General features: G+C 35.9%; 1 protein-coding gene across 1 annotated transcript in view; it reads right to left on the bottom strand.

Moving 5' to 3' along the window:
* The window catches only part of PTPRQ (protein tyrosine phosphatase receptor type Q), a 129,943-nt gene that overhangs the window by 31,068 nt on the left and 74,474 nt on the right, over positions 1 to 24,401 (bottom strand). The window contains exons 43-50 of the mRNA XM_054056718.1: positions 18,074 to 18,406; positions 11,536 to 11,657; positions 7,608 to 7,794; positions 5,103 to 5,347; positions 4,393 to 4,459; positions 3,654 to 3,812; positions 2,190 to 2,412; positions 1,680 to 1,753 (exon numbers count right to left, since the gene is read on the bottom strand). Coding sequence (XP_053912693.1) covers positions 1,680 to 1,753; positions 2,190 to 2,412; positions 3,654 to 3,812; positions 4,393 to 4,459; positions 5,103 to 5,347; positions 7,608 to 7,794; positions 11,536 to 11,657; positions 18,074 to 18,406 — 1,410 coding nt within the window. The remainder of the gene's footprint in view (positions 1 to 1,679; positions 1,754 to 2,189; positions 2,413 to 3,653; positions 3,813 to 4,392; positions 4,460 to 5,102; positions 5,348 to 7,607; positions 7,795 to 11,535; positions 11,658 to 18,073; positions 18,407 to 24,401) is intronic.

Raw genomic sequence — 24,401 nt, 5'->3', positions numbered from 1 at the left:
CTTCTGAAGCAAGTTTGAAGCTGGTTTAACCAAAGTATCCTCTATAAGGAAACACTTTTGCAATGTTCCTCAGGTTATGGGACTCAAAGGAAAACGTGTCTGAAAAAAATTTAACTTCCTTTATTCACTTAAGGCGTCATTCCAATGGCATTGCCAGTGCTGTGTCTTCAAGGCCTCTCAACTGCAGTACCTGCACCACTTGTGATTTATCAGTTGGACGCTGGTTTCACAACAATTGTAAGAAACCATGGAAACAACTTTTAATCATCTGTTCCACTTAAGTATTGTTTCTTGTTGGACAGGCTCCAAGAATAATTTAGAAGTTAAGGCCAGACGAGAGTTTGCTGTAGTGCCCATTTTAAAAGCTGTGCTTGCTTGTTAAACTTCAGCACAGGGGCACTGGGTGGGTATAAGGAGCCATAGATATCTAAGGAATTTATCAGGTCCATTTTTTTTCCTATTATACTTTATTCAGCATACAAGCAGATCTTACTTCTTTATCATCTGCCTCAAAGGAGAAAGTTTTAAGTAACAATACAGAACTGAATGAATAACACTGTCTGCCTGGCACTAAAGCACAATTTCTTTAAGCATTTCAGACATTTGTTACAAAGGAGAAAGTTGCCCAGAGGACTGGATAGTTAGACTAATTTCCAGCAGACTTGTTTTTGCTAAAAGGACACACAGTCTTTCCCTTATTGGACAAAATATTTGCTTCACTGTCTTAGAACTTTTAAACTCAGAACATAGAAAGAAAACCTTTGTGTTGCACTTTCCAAAACATCCAGGGCTAGAGAAACAGTGCCAGCTCCTTTCAGAATACTCAGGTAGTGAATTAGCATTTCAGGACCTTCAGTATCAGATCATGTAACAAATTTCTAACATGGATTAGATGAATAAGGGAGCTCATATCACAGAAGATGAATGCCAAATGAAAAATATGTGCCCACTAAAATTCTTCTGGGTACTCATCCAGTTGTCTTGGGATCCCTTTTCAGAAAGTCAGGGCTAATGCTTAGCTAAGTAAGTTTTGACTTACCAATATATTAAAATAACTTACAGATCTTATTGCGATCTGCTACGAGAATCTTCATTCCCAGTTTTAGGGGAAGATCAACACTGCCGTGGAGGAATTTATGCTGGATTTGAGACCCCATCACAGCTGGCATATTGATCAGTGACAACAGAACCAGATAGATTTTTATAAACAATATTATTAATTAATATTGATTTTCGTATCTAAAGGATGAAAGGCTAAACGGTCACGTCCTCAGATGAGATGTCACTACAGGGTACGATCTGCAGTCAAGAGGTGTCCTATACAAGGCTCACTGGGATAGCTCTACATCCATCACAGAGGTAAACTGCACATACAGTACAGCTTCTGGCAGTTCATCAAGCAAGATGAGCTATCCCAGTAAAATGATATTTTATCTCTAGTAACGAAATTTACAATAGTGCTTCTTAATTCAACAGTCCAGGCTAAGGTAAGACCTCTTGACAACCTCAAAAGGACATACAGGGGGACAGAAATTTTTCCTCAGCCATCTTGGTTAAGCTAGGTTCAACAAAAACAGAGATGATATAACTCAGGGAAACCACTCTACTAAAAGGAAACAAGGAATTGTCTAGATTCTTTAAAAGTAGAGAAGTATTTTAGTAAATGACACGCTTCTTACCTAACGTTTTTACAGGGTCAGAATAGTCAGAATCTGTAAACTGTCCTTTAACGTTAGTTGCTCTGAACTTAAATCTGTGAAATAAGACAAGGAAAACTAATGATATTAAAGTTCATGTGTATTTTCTTAAATATCATTCAATTTAGAAACTAAAAACTATTTTTCAGTTTTAGTATATATAAACTGGAATAATTATTTTCCTGCTAAAGTGACATTACAACAGACATCAAGGAATCAGTGTCAGTATCTTAAATGTAGAATCTAACTATATGAATTATTTACCTTGAATTTGAACTTATTTAATTTAGGAAAACAGTAAGCGTGTTCTGTTACCTGAAACACTAATTGTCTCCCTATTTATGCTCAGCCAAATAAATTAAAATTAGAGATACACGAAGATCTTTTCAATCTCCACCTTTTCACAGTTGAACTACATGTTTTGCTTGATTGTGTAAATTTATATTTCACCTAAATCTTTCATTTGTACAAACATAAAGACAATGTACTTACAGGTACTGCTTTCTTGGTTTCAGTGGGCCATTACATATTTTGTCTTGACTGCCTGTTATCATACATGTAGCATCAGCACCTATGACATATATCTCCTCTTTGCTGCTCAGATCTTCTTTTCCTTCTATGCACGGTGGGTTTGGAAAGCCTTCATTTGTAAAATATGGCCTTGGTCTGTTGAAGTAGGCATCATACCACATAGTAACATTCCCATCATGCTGAGCTGTTGTCAAGAAAAGAAATAATCAGAAACAGCATACATTCTAACCAGGCTGTAATTAAAGATGTTAAATAGGAAATTATGTTTTTTAAGAGCTTAACACGATACTGTTGTCTTTTACACAACTAGATCTACAACCGTACTTGCACTTGAGCCCAAACTTCCTTATTATCCACACTACCTATATTTTGCTAACTCACAATAAGTTGACTGAATCACAGTTAGAAAATCTCAGTGGCAAAATCATGCATAAGCTCTGCCTGCACAGAATACCACTCGTGTAAGCCAGTTGACTTTGAAATTGAGCATGACAGTAAAAAGTGTTTGCTCTAAAGAGTGTAAAGACTGTTTCATAAATGAAATTCCTAGATTCCTCTAAGTAGACAGTACTAAACAACTTAGGAGAAAAATCTTCAAAATGCTGCATGGTATTTGCATATCTGTCACTTCAAGGGAATTTTCACAGAAATAGCTATGAAGTAAATGTCTGTAAGATTAGTGTTAAAACACAAGATTCAGAAAAAGGTGGAGGGCTTAATGAGAATGCTTTATTTCTATACTTTGAAAGCAAGAAAAACAAGGGAATTAAATACTTGGAATTTGTCCTTCTTAGGTAAAGTAAGCCAGACCATATGATGTCCTATAATGAAACTCCCACTCACATTGGTAGGCAGTTACTCAAAAGAGTATCATGGCACTGTTCATATGAGTAAATGTTCATCAGTCCTTACCAGGGAATACATATTCTAATCCACAGTCTACAGAAGGGATTTATGTAAATCCCTCTGCCCCCCATTTGGGAAATGGAAATATTGACTGCACATGAATACATTCTTTTACAGGCAACACTAATAGCACCTGACAAAAAACCTGGCCAAAAAACTCCCTAATAATTCAGATTTATTTAACCTTCCAAAACACCACATATATATATATATTTAAGGAAAAGGAAACAAAAGACAATATAATGATGACTATAGGGCCAGAATAATATCAGTAACTTCAAACATCATTGATAACTCTTTGTTGGCAAGTGTTCCCAAAACCCAGTTCCCAGCCCACAGGTATTTTGAAAGATACTTTGCCTTAATCCTGTTGCCACAGCTAAAGTGACTGTTAGCTGTTTTCTAACACGAAATTATCGAGACCCAAGAAAAGAAAAAAAAGAGGAAAGACAAACAGCATGAAAATAAAGAAATCTAAAAAACAGAAAACAATTTTTGAGAGAACTTATGAAATTCTACCTCCAGCTTCCACAACAAGAACTTGTATCTTCTTGATAGGGCCATGATCATCACTGTAATAACATATTGGCATTCTGATCGTAATTGTTGTGTCTGTAACTAGTAATGCTCCATTGGTATCATAAACTGGTGCTGGTTTCTTTTTAGGCCGTGGTGGTTCTGTTTTCAAACAAAGATATATCACAGAGTTTTGTTTTAAAATGTTTTCACTACAAGTACTTTGTTCAGGCACGTAGCTATGCTATGCAAGACATATTTTCAGCATATTTTTAGGAACAACTTAATGTACTACTTAATGCCTTAAGCCGCTAAAAACTGTCTTGTGATAAAATGCCTCTGCATATCAGTTTTTAATTAAAAGAGAAAATAATAGAAACACTGAATCTTAGATTTTCCATGAATTTCAATCAATTACTGTATTTCCACAACTGTAATACTGTATTCCTCTGCGATATTCTTCTAAGTTGTTTACTGATCATAACTAAAATGCTGAAGTCAATATGATTACTTCGCTGAGTCTGCACATTGTTCGCAGTGTCGTTCAGATACGAATAGCAAATGATCAGTGATACGCAGCAAAATTCAGCACAGAAATTCAAGACTATTAGTTATGTGTTCCTGTTCCTACACTGTGTGGCCTCTAAATAAAAAAGGCACACAGCTGTGTACTCACAAGTAGAACAGCAATTTCTTCAGCATATATAGAGATCTTAGCTAAAGTGTACTTTGTGAGACATACCTTTGATATCCATGGTTATTTTCAATTGAATTTTTGGCCCTGCACCAGCACCATTAATCGCATACACCTTAAAAAAACCAAAAAGCAATACTTGTTTTAATGATTATCTGCAATAGCTTCACATTGGCCAAATCTGGATATATTTAAAGCAACAGTGAGTGCTGGAACACTCCTTTTGTCACTCACACATTGCTAGAACTTAGTTCATATTTCTTTACAATGCTCATGCATTAACAATTCATTGCTTGTAATGTAGCTCTTACAAAAAGGAGAAAAACAAGCCCACTTACAGGATTATGTTGCCTCCTCTCATGTGCTAGTCTCTGATTATTTAAAAGGACTTATGCACATCCTTTTAGCAGGCTCCCCTTGCAGAGCCAGACCTTTCGACTGAGCCAAATAAGCAATGCAAGCAGTGGAATTAAGAGACAGATTTAGTCTCATACTTGTGAGAATGTGTGACAGGCTGCTTCGCTAGCATATGAACCAGCGGTCCAGAATACAAAGCTAACTAATAGTGATTTATCCTGCTCACACAAACTCCACCATCTTCTTGCTCTCCTTGTTCCACAGACTTGGTTCTCTTCACACCCCAACTAACATTCTCCACATGAAAATCTCATATTCAGCCTAGGCTTGTGATTCCTATTCAGACCCATCTCTCACTCTTATTGAAGGAAAAAATCCAAAGAAAAAGCATTGATTCTTACGCTAACATTATAGGTGTTTCCTCCTTTGAGTCCTTCTATCATGGCAGTGACGGACTGATCTGTTTTACCAATGACACTAAGGTTGTGGATCTGGATGGCATCAGGGTCATCTTCATTGTACACCATAGCTTGATACACCTGTATATTTCCATTTGGTTCAGATGGTGGCACAAATGTTACTTGGAACTTTGTTACTTCATCTGGTATCTTCTGAAACGTTATATTGTTAGGTGGGTCTTCAGGCACTGAAATAAGTATTTCAATGATACACTTAATCAGTTTACTACCATTACTGTTAGAGTAAAATCTGAAAAATTATAATTTATGTTTTTGCCTATTGGTATTATTTCATCAGCATTTCTGTTTTTATTAAAAACATCACAAGTGCTTTTTGCATAAGTAAATATTTATAAAGTCAATAAAAAGCTAAATACTTAGTGAAATCCTATTCTTAATTATAGCATTTAATGCTACAAATATTAAAAATAATGATTAGCTAACCCTCAGTAGCCTCTGCTCAGAAAAGTTTCTTCTGATTTTCTACTCAGAAAGGCTGAAGGCATCATTAGACCTTGAAATACACCCGGGATAAACAAATCCTTGCATGGGCTGACAAGCAAGAAGCAAGTGTTAGTCTTTAGTATCCCCTTCTGAAAGCCCTCTGTCAACAGCAAGCTCCCTCCCAACCTACAAACAAAAGACTGCACTCCTAAGTGCAGTCTCTGCTTATCACAGCTCTCTCCTTAGGAAAAAACTTTCCACCAGCCGATGCCCAGACACATTCATTTTTCCCAAAGACAGTTTTTTTTGTCAAATGCTTATTCCAGTAGCTTTTTCTCAAGACAGCAAAGCTATAAATCATTTTCCCCATGTCTCCATCTGAAAGAAAGGGCTGTAACATTCTTGCCAGGCAGCTAAATATTTATTGCTCTACCTGAGCAGAGCAGTATGTACTGTGACCTCTAAACAGCGAAATCAAGCAACTGAAAGTCAACACATTCCCACAGGCAAGTATTTAGATGCAGTTGTTATATCTTCCAATTTTTTTACACCAGCCAACAAATGCTTACTCAGGGTTCTCTGGAGTAAGTCTGTGTAAAGGGCTCCTAAGTCAGCCATGTGCTAGACTGTACAAACCAGAGGAGACATGATGAAAGGGACCAAATAACTGTTCCTCCTCAAGGTTACTGCACCTCCTAACGTTTCACATGTTATGTTATTTTTACATAAGAGAAAGAGCTACCAAAAAAAAAAAGATAGCTCACACAACAGACCCAGCTGCCACCTAAATTATTTAATTTTACCACGGTAAAAGACCATATCAGCCTCCAGGGATGTAAACAGGTCAGGAAAACCTTAGATTTTAAGGTATTAAAGGCATTAGAAAGATAGATAGGTTTACACAGATTCATACATATCATATCATATCATATCATATCAAATCATATCATATCATATCGGACACTGGGTTTTCATATATCAAAGAAAGATAAATTATAAATACAATCACTGTGTAGTATGTCTAAACCTGAAATTATCCTGAGCATACAGCAAAAAAATTACAGTTTATACAGTTGATAATTTCAATGAAACAAAACTTCTATAACTTTTCAGAAGGTATTTTTTGTTGTTTTGGGTTTTTTTTTCTTTGTTTAAATACCGTTAGTGAACAATTCAAAACCAGCAAAGAGGGTAGACAGAGCATAACCAGGAACTACGTATGAAAAGCTAGGACTGTCTCTCCCCCATGTGCATCTGCATATTTTCCTAAGCAAATGTTATCTGCTTTTCTGTAACATAGGCTCTCTGTGTCATGAGGTCCTTGCACAATTATTTACTTTCATCTCTCTTTTATTTCTCTGAGTAACCTAATAACATCAGCAACTTTAGTCACTTTAGTATCTACCTCATTCTTCAGATTGTTTTCAATCTGTGGAACAGCTGACTCAAGCACAGATCTCCATGTGCCTTAGCTAGCAATCTCCTTCCACTAAGAATATACAGATTGTGTCCTCAAGTCAGTACAGGTAAAATTTATAAATTGTAGGATTCACTTCACTTAGTTTTTATACATTTAAATCTTGCATCAAGACCAAGGATGTTGTATAGAGTTTTCAACAGTTTCTTAAGAGAAACAACCATGACTGCAGGGGAGAGTCATCCCTTCCTCAGACGAGTATCTTGTACATAAATGCTAATATAGCTAGGACATCTCTTCAATGATTACAAAAGCAATCTAGACAGCTGTTCCACACTTCCGTATTTTACATGAAGCAAGTTAAGATCTCTGCATTACTAAAGGTAAATCTTAGTATATATTATTACCAACCCTTTTTTTGTTGACTTTTTTATTTTGCTTGACTGCCACCTTGTTAGATATTAAAGAAAAAATATTGTGAGAACAAATCTGCATTACAAGTGTGCCACGTGTTCAAAACTCTCATTTATTTTTCAGATGAAAGAACTGCAAAGTTTGAAACATGTATAGTAGGGAAAAATACAAACCTGCTTCAAAAGTGGAGACAATTACTGGAGAACTAGCCTTGCCTTCCATGAGTGCAGCATTAACATCCCCAGTAAAGGCAATGATTACTACAGAATACCTTGTAAATGCTTTTAAATCGGAAATTTCTAAGACTTTGCCCTCATCATTTGTCTTCAGAAACTGAGCTTTGTAATTGTCATTATCTACCTGTAAAACATTAATAATAGTAAGTTATTACAAGATTGAAACAATCAAAACCAGGGCACAATTATTTGAACACCTTATTTAACTGTTATCTTTCCATTTACAATAACTCTCTATCTACCAAGACTAGAATGCTGCGCAAGGTAATACCCTCTCATACCACCCTTGTGTTGTCTCTTTAGCACTTCACATAGTATGGGATTAAGGAAATGGGCTGCTTGCTTGGTGCTGTCTTCCACCAAGCAAACATCGACCAATTTGTAGACACGAGGCCAGGGGAGCTGCAGTGACCCAAAATGGGGACTTGAACTAGGCAGAGATCCAGAAGATGAGCAGCTATAGAGGAGAAAATTGTTTGGAATACAAAAACAATAAGAAAATTTGGCAGCAATAAATAATGTCGATAAAACTGCAGAAAGTACAGTTCCTCTTGGGATATATTAATAGAACAACGACTTATAAGACAGTGGAAAGGGATTAATTCTCTCACTAGAAAAACTGGAAAACAGAAATAATTTGGGTTCAATCTAGAAAAGAGGGAAGGGTGGAAGACATAGTAATAACTTCAAAATATAAAAATGGATATTACTAAATTGAAGTCTTTCTAGTGTTCATGAGACACAAATAGAAATATTATTTACAACAAAGAAGATTAGAATTCATAGAATCATAGAATCAGTAGGTTGGAAAGACGTTTGAGATTATTGAGTCCAACATTACAAAACCTGCCATGATATACTTAAACATGTAACTAAAACTATGTCTATACTTTTAGTTAAAAACTAGAGCAATCTATCAAGGGTTGCTGAGCAATAGTCAGCACTGGACATTTTTAAGAACAGGATCAAGAATAATTTCTGAGGAAGACTGTAGGTACACTTGTTTCTCTGCTAGAGCAGGATATGGACTACATTACTTCTTGGGATCACTATCATCCCTACATCTCAAATAATCCGTAGTTCTGTAGAAAAATCTACAGTGTTGGCCTTTATATCCAATTAATCAATTCTAAAGTTAGCTTAGAAAACAAAGAAAAGGAAAAAACGGGAGCTTTTCTAGTGTTTGATTAAGTATCATTTACAACATTCTTCTTGCGTCTATTCCCAGTACTTCAGCTAATGATTTCATTATTGTTTCTTCAGTGTGCAATTTGAAAAGAGGATTAGGTAGCTGTACAGTAGTTTTCCCACTGGATGAAATCCGTATTAAATGCAGCTGCTAAAACATTAGAATAGTTCAAGCATATATTTTATTTGACAGATACTCATCTATCCCCATTGAGAATTAACCCGAACTAAACTTTCTGATGGACTAAACAGACATTCATTTCCTGGGATGGCTATGAAGAGCAGAAACACTTTTTCCTATCTGACTATCAAAAATCTGCATATAAACATTTACACAAGAGCTAAAATACCATCACAGCACTACCTCATTAAATTTATTTCTATTCTTCCTGAAGTTTAATGGTTCAGTTCCATCTTCCTTATTAATTTTCAGTAATATTTTATTCAAGACTACTTCTAATTATATTAGGCAGTAAGACAAACTAAAATATAACTTAGAGGAATAATAATGAGTAATGTTAGCTTTTCTGATCTATAAAACTGCAAAGAACATCTTAGAAATGTAAACAGAACCCTATTACATTCACTAATAAATACTAATTACTGACTTCTAAGAATAAAGATATCACAGACCAGAAATCTGGAATTGTTCTGTTCTGTAAGCCTGTATTTATAACTCCTTAAAGATACTCAGCTGAGAACTAAAATGAGTAAAGTTATACATACAGGAAGTTTGTGGAATTTGGAGTCTTCATAAAAATTTTCCCACTGGGATAATAAAATATATACTCAAAATTTTCACTGAAAAAGATTGTGACAACTCTATTGGTCTTTAAGAAGGAATAGATTTGTCTACAAAGACGATTAGCTATACAACTGACCCATGCAGTTAATGATCACTAGATAGACAATAACTGATTACAAGGAATCCCTAAATATAAAGCAAGATACCTGAAACACATTTGGAAAAAAACCCCTGCTTTTTAAAAATGAGACCAAAACTGAACATGTAAAACAGGTTTTTAAGTTCTTTCCAAATGCTGGCAGGCTCACGTGAAACATTCCATAGTTCATCTTACTTTAGGAATTTTACTGTAACTTATATTGATAAGGTATTTATAACATGTTCATAGAGTAGAATCATATGACACCCTGTTTATAATTTGGAAACTGTCAGAAATAGGAGAAATTGTTTTAATATAAATTGGTTAAATATTACACAAAAAAAAAAAAAAACCCAAGCTTTGAAAATTTAACTGAGAAGTTTTATCAAAAGCATGAAAAGGATCCTTTATGTCAATGCACTATAATGCTGTTCAGTCGAAAGTGGCAGGAGCTTTTCATAAAGAAGATTTCTCTAACTTTAGTAAAGGAGAAATAAAAATTATTGTGTAGCTTCTAGTGACCTACCTAATGGGTCAAAGAACCATTCCTTCCCTGTTAGCATTCCTGTTGTTACTGTTTACCCTTCATCCTGTCATGCAACTGCTGTGGTGTGTTCAGAACTGAACAGATTGCACTCTACGTATTGTACATTGAACTCAGAGGAAGAGAAAATATCAGGACTACACATTACTGTATCTTGTAATTTTACTGAGAAACTTAAAAATATTTGGTGTTTTTTACAGATCTCTATAGAAATTTTGATTGCACAAAAATCTCAGCATTAATATTCTAGCATGTCTGTAACTCTTAACTAATACAGAAACATTGAAGATATAAACCTAATCATCTCACTCTCATCTCAGAAAATGGAAAGAACCTTCTATTTAAAGTCTTTAAATAGTTTGAAGTAGTCTTAATATTTTTTTTTTCCCTATTGCCTAGCTGACCAATACAGGATTTTGAAGCTTCAAACAGCAAGTTTTCCAGGGTAATGTCTGGAAAACTGCTTCCCATTTTCACTGACAGCTCTGTGTATAGTTTCTGGAAGAACAGGGAACTTCTATCTGACTTAAAACCTCTTACGTGTTCAAACTTATAAAGTTTCATAACTTGCTAAAGGGCAGGAAATGAGGTTTATTAATGGTTGTTTTAAGGAGTATTATAAGGGTAGTAGAGGATGATAAGAGAAAGGCCACTAGAGCTTTTCTATTATGTCAGGGGTTTTTTGCTTATAAAGATCAAGGAGAAAGAAATGTTATTGCTGTGCTACCTAAATACAGCTAATCTGATGGACAGAGCACCAAGTGAAAAGTGGGAAATCTAGTTTGACTTTAAAGTTTGCCCTCTGATGCACTGTGTAACTTTGTATAAGTCACTTCTTTTGCTAGGCTTTCCGCTCTCATTTGTAAAATCATGGCAATGAACTTTCCTTTAATTTGAAGTAAAAAAAAGTCATTATTTTTTACTGGTAAACAGCATCATTACTGTTAGAAGGAGTTATGCCTCCAAGAAGTGCAGCTACTCTTTTCCTGTATACATTTATAGTACATTTTTTTTCCTCCAAGACCTCTTGTTAGCACATATTTTTTAATACCAAATAATTAATTTATCTCTCATTAAGAAATTTATAAACAAACAATTCTGACACGGAGTTTATGTGGAAATAGACACAGTCATACTATTTTTGAACCCAATTTATGTCCATCCTGTGATTCCTAGAAGAACATCCGCTGTGGTATTCATGTCACCAAACTTCTGTATTACTACCAACACTAAACCAAAGTTGCCTTACAGAGGTAATGTCTATGAGGTAGCATGTTGGTCCAGTAATGATGACAGGCTCACTCCAGCTGATATTAATACTGTGAGGAGATGTAGCTAAGACAGTCACATTTTCTGGAGGACCATCTGGAGCTGTAGGAAAAAAAACATGTATGTGAATCATCATGGCCAGAGAAGTCCACAACAAATAACTCTGTAATTTTAGTGGCCAGTAGAGATTAGTTTTCAATTTGAAAAAAAAAAAAAAAGCACCAATTTTTTCACCAATGCAAATCATTACACACTACTTAAATAATTCTAACATTTTTTTCTTTCTGATATATAATTCATACAGTGGTATTTAGAAATACATTTTTCATTGCAATTACTTCAACTTTTCTAAAGTATGAGCTGCTTACAAGTTCATCTTATCCTGAAACTATAGGACTTCTTAATTACAAGTCATTTGTAAGTAATTTACATGACAAGCAAAATAAATATACAGCTATTTAGAAAATAAACAAGCATAATATATTCATAATATATTCATTTTTGTTGAATGATTCAAAGAACAAAAAGTACAGAAAACACAAGGTCTTCTGCATGCTAGAAAACAATTGCAGCAATGTTAGAAAGTACTAATACAGAGCATTTTACACAGAAAAAACATTTTCTAAGCTTCATTTCAATCTATTGTTAACATATTGAGAAACTCTGGAAAACACACACAAAAAAGTGATAGGAATTGTAAATGGGCAAGAATGTCCATTAAGAAATGGGATTTTCCTGCAATTTCCTTTTGTCAAGGTTATATGTGAATTAACCTAATTGTTTCTTCTCCATGAATAATAAATTAATGAAATCATAATAACAACACAACATTTACAGTGAGTGGAATACTTTTTCGTAAGAACTATGGTAAATTTCAGGAAAATAAAATGTGGAATAGAAGTGATAATAAATTTGTAGATAATGCCAGAACTTGGCTCTATAGTGCCTTTTTTTTTTGTCTACTACAAAATAAGACAAATGTGATACCTGTCAGTAAACAGCTTGTCATACAAGCAACAACAGATTTGTACATATTTCCAGAAGCTGGCTTCATGCTGCCTTTTTTTTTTTTTATATCTACCACAAAAGGGTACTACTATGAATAACACATATCAGTGAACAGTCTAAGAATGGGTAAAAGGGATCATACCTATCCTAATCAGAAAATTCAGTCTCTTTTCTGAAACGTGATTCATGCATGAATATGTGCTTTTTCACCATTAATCATTAGGTAAGAGGGCTTAGTGAGAAAAATTGGAGTGCGTACAGTGGTCCTTAGTTTTTCAGGTAGAAAAGAGGTTAGGAAAAGGAAAAATCACATAGAAGGAGGTATTTAGCTATTGAAATTACCTGTGAATTATAAATGAAGAGAAACCATACAACTTTGCACTGTGAAGGTGAAAATTTTGCGCCATAACTGCAGAATGAAACAGGAAGATTTGGGAGTTGACAACATACTATAAAGAGTTTAGGGTGTTGGATATAGGAGGTAGATTGCTGTGCTGGGCTTAGCAGGAATATACTAGACTTTGTAGGCAAGATCAAATTCAAGCATTGGAAACAATCCCTGAAATACTGAATAACATGGAACAATTGAATGAGTGTGTATATGAAGGAACTGTGAAAGTACATGAGAGGCAGTGATGAAGGAGACTGTTCAGAGAAGGCTAGCAGTTGAGTGGGGGGCTTGAACCAATACAACAAAATACAAGGTTAAATATGGTCCCTAAAAACTAGATTTATTGCAAAGAAAAGTTTTTTGCAGGTAACGTGTGTCAGACTTGTTGCTCAAGCAGTGTCTTTTAGTGTTAATGATGCTTTCAGTAACTAATGCAGTGCTATTAACTTTATTGCCAGCAGAAATTTCTGAAAAACAAATAAAACAATCTTCCAGATAAAAAACTTCCCAAAGACAATTTTCCATTAATTTTTTATAGCATTAATGGAGAATTTAGTCTCTCAACATTTTTTTTCAGAAGCCAGTTTAAGTTTACGCATTAAACAGTGATGAAGTAAAATAATTTTAAAGCATAATCTAATCTACAAATTATCCAACATGAAGTTATTTATATGGATAATTTCCATATGCAGGTTATACAGGTTATATTTGATACATATTTAGATCTTTGCAACAAAATTGTAATTGACTATGCAGTATTACATACGCAAGATGAGAAGATACTCATGGAAAATATACTCAAGTCTTAATGTCTGGTTTATTTTCATCAGGAAAAGTGCAAGATCGGACATTAACTGAACGGCACTGAAATTTAGCAATATTTTCTGAAATAACCTGTATAATTAAAGGGAAAACTCAAAAATGAAATGTGTCTAACATGTCTCATGTTTTACAAAACCCATCCTTTTAAAAACTGTGTTTGCTTCAGTGGGTAACTGCCATGTTCTGATTTAGGTTTGTTTGTGAAATGAATCTAGTCAATATGAGGCCATGATATCACTATACCCTTTCTCTTATAAATCACAGCAATTTACTCAGCAGATATGACCTAGTCTTATTCTCTCATTCCCCCATAATCCAATCACTTCCTCTCATAAGCACTTTTCTCCTGGTTTTCACAATAATGCATTTTCTGTAACTAATAACCATCATTTCCTGATTATCATGCTTCTATCCTTGCACAGGAATGTGGGTCTTATGGAGGTCAGGGTCATCTTTCCCATCCATCTGTGTCCTGATGCTAAGGCAGCAGTTAAGTGTGTTAGCTTGCAGATAAGTCTGGATAGCCCATCATTTAGCACAATCCTCAAAAATAAGACTGCATACTCCAGTCTTCTAACAGAAATCCATGCTTGCCAATTTGGTTAAGACCAGCTCTTTTTAATTTTTCCCAATTAAAAAAATGTGTGAGATTCCCTTATATCATATTATAATCACCTAGGTTAGTTTTACCTATATTAAAACATTTATATCTAATAGTTACTTTCCAATAGTGAGTTCTGAGAGAACCAAAGAAGCAAAGAAAAACAAGCTCTCCCAGGCAAAATCTGCCAGAAGAAAGGGCATACAACAACAGATGTAATATTATTGCTTTTCACCATACAGAAACATGTCTTTGAGTACACCAAGCAACTGGGTAGCAGCAGGGATTGGGAAAGAAGGTGCTGAAAAGGGAGGCATAACTCTCCGCTTCAAGCATCTATGTCCTAGCTTTCATGGAGCATTTGAACATCTGGGATTTTCCTTTGTATCTCAGTATATCCTGGCATTAGAGGACTTGGCAGTTTACCAAAAAACCATTGCATTGTGTGACTGTACGAGATCCAAAATGAGGCCAGTGATCTCACTGCCATTCATTTTCCATCTACCACTGACCCTCCAAAGTGACTTCTCTTGGAAAGCATGAGTTTGGCCAATCTTATTCTCCTTATAAACATAAATGTGAAACCCGGGCTAAGTCTAGGTGCAAGGGAACAAAGTTTTCCCAGCTATGGAAAACATTTCTTGCCCTTTTCCCCTACTGTGACCCAACACTGTGATCTTCTGTATTGATAACTATATAAATCTAGGTTATGTTGAAAATATTTCATCTTGCAGAATAGATTTGGCTCTTGGTTAATCCATCAGCTAAGCAATAACAGTGCTGTCAAACTACTTTATGAGACAGTAGGACAATTCCTGTGAGAATAATCCACAAGACTGAATAGTTTTATCTGTGTCATGTGAGAACTGGACTGTACTGAACAACGTATAACATTTTTCACAGAGCACAGAACATAACCATTATGTTTTTGTTTGAAACTTGAAAATGAGTTAAATAATCTTGAAAAGAATTCCTATAACCGTAAATTTAGCTTCATAATGAACAACTGAATAGCTAAGAGTCTCACCTTAGTCACATATTCAGAATTATTATAATTCTGCTTTAGTGCAAGAGCCAAATCCTCAGCACTTGTAAAGACTATTTAGTGTTCCTGTTATGTAATTTATGCTGTTACTGAAGATTCATCTCATTAAATTCTGAGAAATGAGTCTAACTGTTTTCATCTTAGAAGCTGTAACTTCCTGAATATGAGTATAAAAACCATTATATTTTATTTACACTTGAGAGAAACACAAATTTCTGTGAACGCAATTATTTCTGAAGGAAAATAATTTAGCTTATTTCACAACTAAGATAATTTTCCTCTTTGGCAGAAGTAATGTCTTAAAGAGGCATTTCTTGAAGACTAAAACCAGTGGCCAACTTCTGTCCTCAAATCTGCAAACACAACTCTCATTGATTTTATGGGCTAAGTACTCAGGGTATTTTACATAGCACTCTTAACAGACCGTGTATATTGGCTGTGAACCAGTGGGCTAATCCAGGGGATGCTTGGCCATGTCCAGGAGGGAAAGGAGAGGGGATCGACACCTGTTTCCTCTGCAAGGGATACACTCTGCAAGGCTTCCCAGAGTGCTGCATCTGTTTTGTGCACCCTCAATTTTTCTTCCCTGCTACAAGCAGTACACTTTGCTAAAGAAAGAGAGGAACTAAGTATTTTTAGTCTGCTTAACAATATTTCTAAAGACTAGTTTTTCGAAGGTATAAGGTCAGGTAGCCAGAGACCTGTCCTTGCTAGAGATCAACCACTGCTGAAGGAGGCTCCCAGTTCTGCAGAAGCATGCCGGAGCTGCCAGCTGGCTACCCAGCTGTGACATGTCGTGTTCCTCTTTTTTTCCTTCTCCTCAGCTGATTGCCATTACCCCAGGAAAAAATACCAGCACCCAGCCATGATATCTGGGATAGCGCCCATGCTTCCTTGACTCCACAGCGGTGTGTTTCATAGGCAGCTCAACCTTGATGTGTCACTGATCTAGCTCACAGGAAATTTGTGCTGCCCATCTTCCTCACTACAAAGCACAGGCCAGCAGCCCCAGACACTTGGGCTGGAAGAACTGGTGTAACTTTAACTTCCATCCCACCACCATTTGTTAAACTAGCTAATAGAGCACACAGAAGACTTACTGCTGAGAATGACACTGTATTGGTGTGAAAAGGACTGGGGCAGTGTAATGAGACATATAATTTTAACTATGATCTCAGTGAGACTGATAGGAAACGAGTTCTCTCTTACACTGTTATCACTATCCAGAGAGGAAATCACAAAGAGGATCCTAACTATATGTGATTATGTGTGTTTTCGTTATCTGCCTCTCTGTCTAGTTTAAATTCCTAACTTTTCTAAACTCAGCAACAATTTTTTGAAGAGAAGTATTTGCATATGTCACAGCAGCTGAGATCTATCTATCTAATAGCAAGAAATCTCCCCAGAGCTGCTGGCTCAGGAGTTGTACAACTTCTGTTAGCTATTTTATGCTCCATCTGGAGTTATATGTTTTTGATGGGTTTTTTTCCCCCTTTCTTTTAAAATAGTGCATTAATTTACAGGCAGATATCTCTTGTAAGAACCACTGGACAAAGAAAGTAAGTGCACATGAGATGGAGCTGATTCTAATACTTCCTATTCCAAAGGACTGCTCCTGTGCTTTATATGAAAAATGGACTGTTGTGAACTTCACTGTCACTGTGTTTACATCTCTTTGCCCTTTGAGGCTTAGAATTTCTCTACTGCAATTTCTCATCTGCAAATGAAAGTGATAATATTTCCTTACGTAGTAGAAAAAAATGTAAGGTATTTAAGGATGGATGGATCTATTACTGCACAAAGAGTGCACAGATACTACGAGAAGCATTATATAAAAGCCTCCTGAATTCACATCATATGATAGTAAAAACACGATCAGAACAAAATGATTACATGGACCATCGAATAGTCCTTGGTGTGCAGCTGTTTGTTCTTGGTATCTGACTACTCTGGAAGGGGAAAGGAGTGAAGGAGCTGTGACTTAGTAGGCCACTCATGGTGGTTCTCAGTTGCTTAACACAGCCCAGAGCGTAGATCTCAGATGTGCTCTCACGTAAGCTTGCTACAGACTGAGAGGGAAGGTTGTATGTTCTCATGACAACTCCCTAAATGATTTATGTTTCACACCCCTGTCTCTCAAATATCTAGCGATGACTTATCTGTGACAACTAACTCTTCTTGTACTTAGAAACCAAAATCCTCAGTTGAAGCATGACAATACTAATATGTGTCAAGACAGTACTGCAAGTGTTACCTGGCTACTCTGATTCGTAATCTGTTTAGGTGGATATGTTATTGGAAAGAAATCTTAATTTCTCTGGAACTATTGCTTAAAATCTATTGTGAGGTGTACAGCAGAATTTCAAGAAAATGTTACAATGTTAGAGAACAGCATTTACAGCTTGTTGGGCAAGCAGTGAATATAACAGGGCATACAAAGGGCGTTAAAATCTAAAGGAGTGTAAAGTATGCATACTTACCACAGGATTTATATCTTGATATTTCATACATGAAGAGATGCAATAAAACTTTTTTAAGTTCAGCAATATTTTAGGTCTATTAAGAAGTAACTTCTACCAAGTGTGCTTGCTTATTTAGGCAAACATCATATTGTTATAGCAATATGACACACGGCAAAGATCCTTACTTACAGCCAGGAAGGGTCTGTGTAGAAATCCAAGGTGAAGAACTGCCATAACCAACATTTGTACTGGCAGCAACTGCAAATCTGTACCATCGGTATTTTTTAAGTCCATACACTGTCTCTTCAATCCAGTCATCGGCCATATTTTCGTATAAATATTGATGCATCTCATATTCAATACATTCCTTAGTTTCCCAGTCATTGCAGTGGATGGACTGTAGCTGCGTGGTAATCTTGTAGTTCTGAAAGTAGCCAAGGATGGATTTTGGTGATCTCCAATTCAAAGTCACACTTGTTGACTGCACATTGGAAAAAACAATATCCCTGGGAGCACTAGGAACTACAAATGAAAACACATGTAAGATATCTTCATTTGAATGAAAAGTGATTTCAACTATAACTATTTTATCCAGCATTTAAAAAATATTTTAATGAGCATGTCTAAAGAACAAAATTCAATTTCACATGGTTAATAAGGAGTAATTTCATTGGTGTAAATCACACCATGCATATAAGTGGCCTACATTTACTATAGCTTTCAAATTACTTTTAGGTGTGGCATGCAGGGACAGCTTTGAGAGGTGTGACATTGCTGTTACCACATTTGGGGCTATGTCTCAACAGGGGCAGGGAACATCAAGCAACATTATTTTTGGCCAACCCATAGCATCTTTTACTACCGTTTCTAACTGGGATTCTTCATCTCTCACTTAGAAATACTCATTTGTCTGCCTCTCCTTTGGTAACACGTGAAATCCTCAAGCAATACCTCTAGGTTTCACAAGTGTCCTGTTTCACCTTCTAGGCGAGAAGTATCAACACGTGCAGTATGTTTTTGTATCTCTTTATTAAGTGCTTTATAAGCTGTTCAGCAAACAGCAAATTAAAAGAACACAAAGAGCAAGATCTAATACAAAGCAAAAAAAAAACAAACAAAGTTTCAATAAACTTTGCTTTCATGTACTTATATGCATAACTGGGTATATAGAGGTTATATTAATGAGAACATGGAATAGTGCATGGATGTACATAGATACACATAGAAGCCCATGCACACACATTTATCCATATCTATATTCAGCTGACAGCGTACTCTCAGTTCTTGCAGACTGCATGCAACATATGGTTTTGTGCTATATCACATAGTCATACAGTAAGTTAATATTATCTCTAAGACTCTGTAAGATAATACTAATACTCTCTGTGGCAAAAACTGTGTGGAGAAATCAGCTCTGAAATAATTTTGTTCACTTAGCTTTAAAGAGTGCTTTAGAGTCTTTGGGGGAAGAAGTATCACTGGTAAAAGAAAAACACATGATATATCCTCAAACTGAAACTGAAGAAGCCCCAAGGCTTACATAAAGCATAAAAGGATCCTGGACCAATGTTACTAGGGAAGAAAGAGAAAATCCTCCATTTTTTTCAGCCTTGTGGGAATATCTGATCTCTGCTTTCATCTGCAACAATTCATTTATAAAAAATCACCATAATACAACAAGCTGCAGCCTCTCCTCTAAATATGAATATTTAACAAGGAATGTAAATTTCGAGTCAAACCCAGCTGTGACAACGAAAAGGCTGAGAAATTCAAATGCCTTCAAATGATCCCAAAGCAAACTAGTAGCTTGCTGGGTGCCAAGAAGAAGGTGGAACTGTATTCCTTCAATTGCTCAAATGTGCAGCTGCTAGAGCCATAGCTTGCAAAACTGTAGTCTCTACACCTAAAATAAGGCAGGTTAAAGATGATAGCTACAGGCAGAAAGAGCAGTGTTCTAGCCAGCACGGTGGGTTTTCCTTCTCAAGAAGAGTACTCTATTCTCCAAGTTTCAACACGGATGATGCCATCAGAAAGAACTGAAAGCCAGCAATGTTGCAGTAAAGATGGAAAAAAACACTTGGTAGTGTCATAGAACTAGAAACTACATCAGGAAAAATAAGAGTGACTTTGATTTGTGAGCTCTCACAAAGACCAACAAAATAGTAAAGCCAGCCTCTATGAGCTCTCCTCGTATTTGATGGAAAGAGGCAAATTCCCAGAGAGTGGGGCAAGGAATGGAGGGCAGAAAAATATTGTTTCTCTTTCCATCTGTCCTTTTTCTCACTGTCTACAGAGGGAGCCCATACACATTACCCTCACAAGGCCGAAGATATCTGTGATGGTCCCAGTGAGTAACACTACATGAAACCCACTATTTTGAAAGATAAACTCGCAGCTGTCACAATAACAGACAGATTAGACAAATACTTCTTCTTGCACACAAATTTTTTATAGGAATAAAAGATTTTGTTGTCTACTAAGACCCATAAAACTAAAATATTTCTAACCTATGAAAGAAAAGGTCAGTCAGCAGAAGACATAGGAAAATCTTCTCTGCCAGTACCTAGACAGACCTTGAAAATGGAATCAGAGCCTTAAACATCAGTATGTCTGAGATCTAGTCAATTTTACCTCATTGCTTACATAGACATAGAAATATAACTGTAATCTGTCATTAGAACAAATAAAAAGACGTGTTCTGAATCTGGAGCAAATCAAAGAGGTTTGCTCCGAGGGCCACAGTGAGAAGCAGTGACATCCAGTGGCACTGTGTCTCTTGCATTTGATGATTGTGTTCAATGAGACAATTTCAAGACAACTATGCTATTGGGTTACAGATACAAAGAGGATTACAATTACTCTAGCATGGAGAATCAGATTTCCATTCCTCAAGAATGACTAAAATTCCCCTAACTTTTTCTGTCCACAGATGGTACTGATTTGAACAAGCCATTCCATGCTTCCTAGAGTAATCATGCAGCTTGTTTAAATTTTCTAAACATGATTCAACTATGATGAAGTGATCACCGTTCACACTAAAAACATCTAAAGCAAAAAAAAATTGCATCTTTGAGAATTATTCTTTCAGATTAAATGTGAACTGTAACAAAGACTTATGTGTCTGCTCTTACACAGTGCTGCTTTTATATGTGCCAAATAGAAACTTAATTAATATTACTGGTTTCCAGAAAGGTGAGCTTAATGAAAAGGCATAAAAAAGGCTGTGTTTGTACTGGTATAGGACACTAATTGTCTAGGACTGTGCTCTGAGTAGCTAGTTGACATTCTAGTGCTAATCCCATATTTAAACTTCCCGGAACCACAGGCAGAACCCCTTAAGTGCATCATCATATATCTGACAGTCTTTTCCTGTTCAAATACACTATGTTTGTTATTATTTGGCTACCTCTGAGAATAGAGAGTTGAAATTGTGAAATTTTTAGTGCAATGTATTCAAATGGAATCGTTTTCCATTTAATAGCTTTTAATTCAGTTTCTGAAATCCAGCCAGGGAGCTGGCAGAGAGGCTGGCCGTGACACGCTAGTAAATTCAGTTTCTGGACTGGAGGAGTACTCTCAGGTGTTCTCAGGTTCATCCACCATTGTTCACATGATGGCCAAAGGTCAACGAAAAGTGCCTGAAGCCAGATCTACATGGGATTTTAAGCTTCTAAATTTATTTACGTACCTGAACTCACACTGAAGTTGTCAGGATGCTAAGCACCTAAATAGAAGTTACTTTCACAGATCTCTGCCCTGGTTCCCTGTGCTCATCTGGCTGCAATACTAAATGGCCCTTCTGAAGCTGGTGGACTGCTCTGAGATTGTTTGTATTTGAGAACCTAAATAAAAGTCAATTCCTGGTAGAAAAAGCATCAAGGCTGTGCAAAGACTCAGAGCAAATTGAACTGCTACAATGGAATTGATTTAAATCAACATAAATACTTGATATCAAATCTTACTCACAATGCAAAGATAGTCTAAGGGCAGCAAAGGACACACACAAAAAATCTACTGAGAAAAGAGAGCAGTTACAGCTTTCTGCAAAGACTTCTGTGGAAAGCAATGACTACAGCTGCACGGGTCGGGAACAGAAGACAGTAAAATGATATGGCATAGTTCCTAACGAAGTTAATAAAAAAAGTCTGCCTACAGAACAGCTGCTTGTAGCTGGAATTTGGATTAAAAGAACAGCGGCAGCCTAGAAGTCTGTTGGGTGGTATTAAGAGCATCAATAGGAGGAAAGTGAAGAACAAAGTAGAACAGATACCAGTGGGCACACAAGAGTCTTCAGAAAATGGAGGTATCTGAAAAGAAAATGAAGATTCTGTATTTGTTATTGAAAGCTTAGTTATCTAAAGGAGTTCCCTGCATTAAGCCGACATCCTTGATCATACTAAATAGTACCTTACTGTAGACTGCTAATTTCAGAGGGACTTGGGATATAAAGTCCAACTTAGTAAGAACAAGGACATCACAAATAGGTCCCAAATGATTTTACTAACACACAAATGTAGAAAACTGTAGACTGTCTTTCCCATGACTTTGGACAGATACTATGAGACATGCTTTAAAGGAAATTGCACAATTGAGAACCCATCTTAAAAAACCCTCCTTGGACTGTGTCTCTTAGTCTTTAGCACAATAGAAAATTCCATCTCTAGCAATGGGGTCTAGAAAGGCACTGAAAAATCAAATCCTACAAATCTAAGGAGAAACGTACACCTTGAAGCTAAGCTTAGAAAGGTAATGAAAAAGTGTTAGTATTCCAGTCTGAAATTACGTAAGAATGCTCAGCTTTCCAACAAAATGGACCACTTCATACTTTTCAGCAAACAGTTTATGTGACCTGTAAATGCTTTCAATGTGCTTTTGTATTTATGTCACGTTTCTTATACGTTAATATAGAGTTTAAAAAAAAATGTTTCAAAAAAAAAAAGTTCTTTCATCCTACACTATATAATTCTTCTATTTTTATCTACGTCCTCATATAAATAACATCAATGCAATTTTTTTGGCAGCAACAAAATGATCATTGGATTTGTCTAGTGAAGATTTGCCATAAACATCAGTTATCAAATGACATTAGGACACATCAATTAATTGAAAAATCTAAAAAAATAAAAAATTGAAATCACATTAAGAAGATAGAAATCTGGTAAAATAAATCAGTTTCAGTCATCTTTGATGACTGAAAGAAATATTTAAAGACTCTTAGTCACAATTCCCTCAGCTGCTTTTGGATGCTTTTGCTTTAATACAGTTTGGAAACGTGAACTTGTAGCATTGATTGAACATGTGAAGCACATTGCTCTAATTATTGTAGTAACAAATACACTGAAGCTCTTCCATTTCCAACAATGTGACTTTGCAGTAAGTTGATTCTTCTGGATAACGGATAACCAGGTCAACATGCTACACTGCACACTGCACTGCACGTCATTCTTGAGGCCTTAAGGACCATGTTAGGGTACTGACTTAAATATTTCTTCTAGTGAATTATGATCATCTGTAGTTTTCTTCACAAGTTAATGAGAAAATTCATGTAGCTCCAACTCATAGAGCTGCCATGGGCTAAGAAAAGAATTTAGAGTGTAAGTAGAGTATTTCCTTGGATGGGAAGAAGGCTTTAAGCCAAGCTACGTTTTGTGGTACTCACAGGCCTGGATGAAAAAAGGGTCCACACTTTCCAATGGGCACCTCTATTCTAGAGGTTCAAACCCAGAATCCTTAAAGGTTCTGCTGTGCATAAAGACATTTTCTGGACAAGTAACAACAGATGATGATAATTTGTTCCCTCCACACCAAACCACTTAAGAAACTTCACCATTACCAATCCTTTTACTACTACTCTCCTTCATGCACAAGGTGCACTTCTGTGTATAGCCACAAGTTAGTATTGGCCAGCAAAATTAAGCACAGATTTAAATGAAAACACATTTCCTGGACAAATTCCTAGCCACGTTTCTTTTAAATTCATTTAATCTTTTAAATGTTTCTAACTACCAGGTTTTTTTTTTCTCTTCTAAAAGCTCACTCAATCTTAATAAAATTTCATTTTAATATGCACATTTTCTTGAAAACAAGCCAAGGATAGCTAGTTAGTCATAAAATCCTAACTCATACATGCCTATGTACTTGCTGTATTATCTTTTATACTCTGTAAATTTCTATAAACACGAAGTAATATTACCACGACAAAGTCAACAGTTTTTATAACATGTTGCAACTCAGCAGAAGTGGTTTACCATGACAATGGAGCTAGATTAGACACAAAAGTCTACTAATCTCTTCATAAATTTAATCTTCATGATTCATGTTTAATTGTACCCAGATAGAAACAAATTTACCTCAAGAAAAGGCAAATAATTTTGCTAAGAACATAAAGGTCAAACACTATGCAGTGAGACACTGAGCCAAATTCGATTTCACTTTATGTCAGAAATAAATGCATTGTCAGTGACTCAGTGCTGGCTACATATTCTGTGACTAATCTTAGACCACCATAAATAAGAAG

Source organism: Cuculus canorus, chromosome 1, assembly GCF_017976375.1.
Source record: "Cuculus canorus isolate bCucCan1 chromosome 1, bCucCan1.pri, whole genome shotgun sequence".
In the NCBI taxonomy this organism is placed as follows: Eukaryota; Metazoa; Chordata; class Aves; order Cuculiformes; family Cuculidae; genus Cuculus; species Cuculus canorus.
Note: the sequence above shows the minus strand (reverse complement) of the source record. Positions and strands in the feature narration are given on the sequence as shown.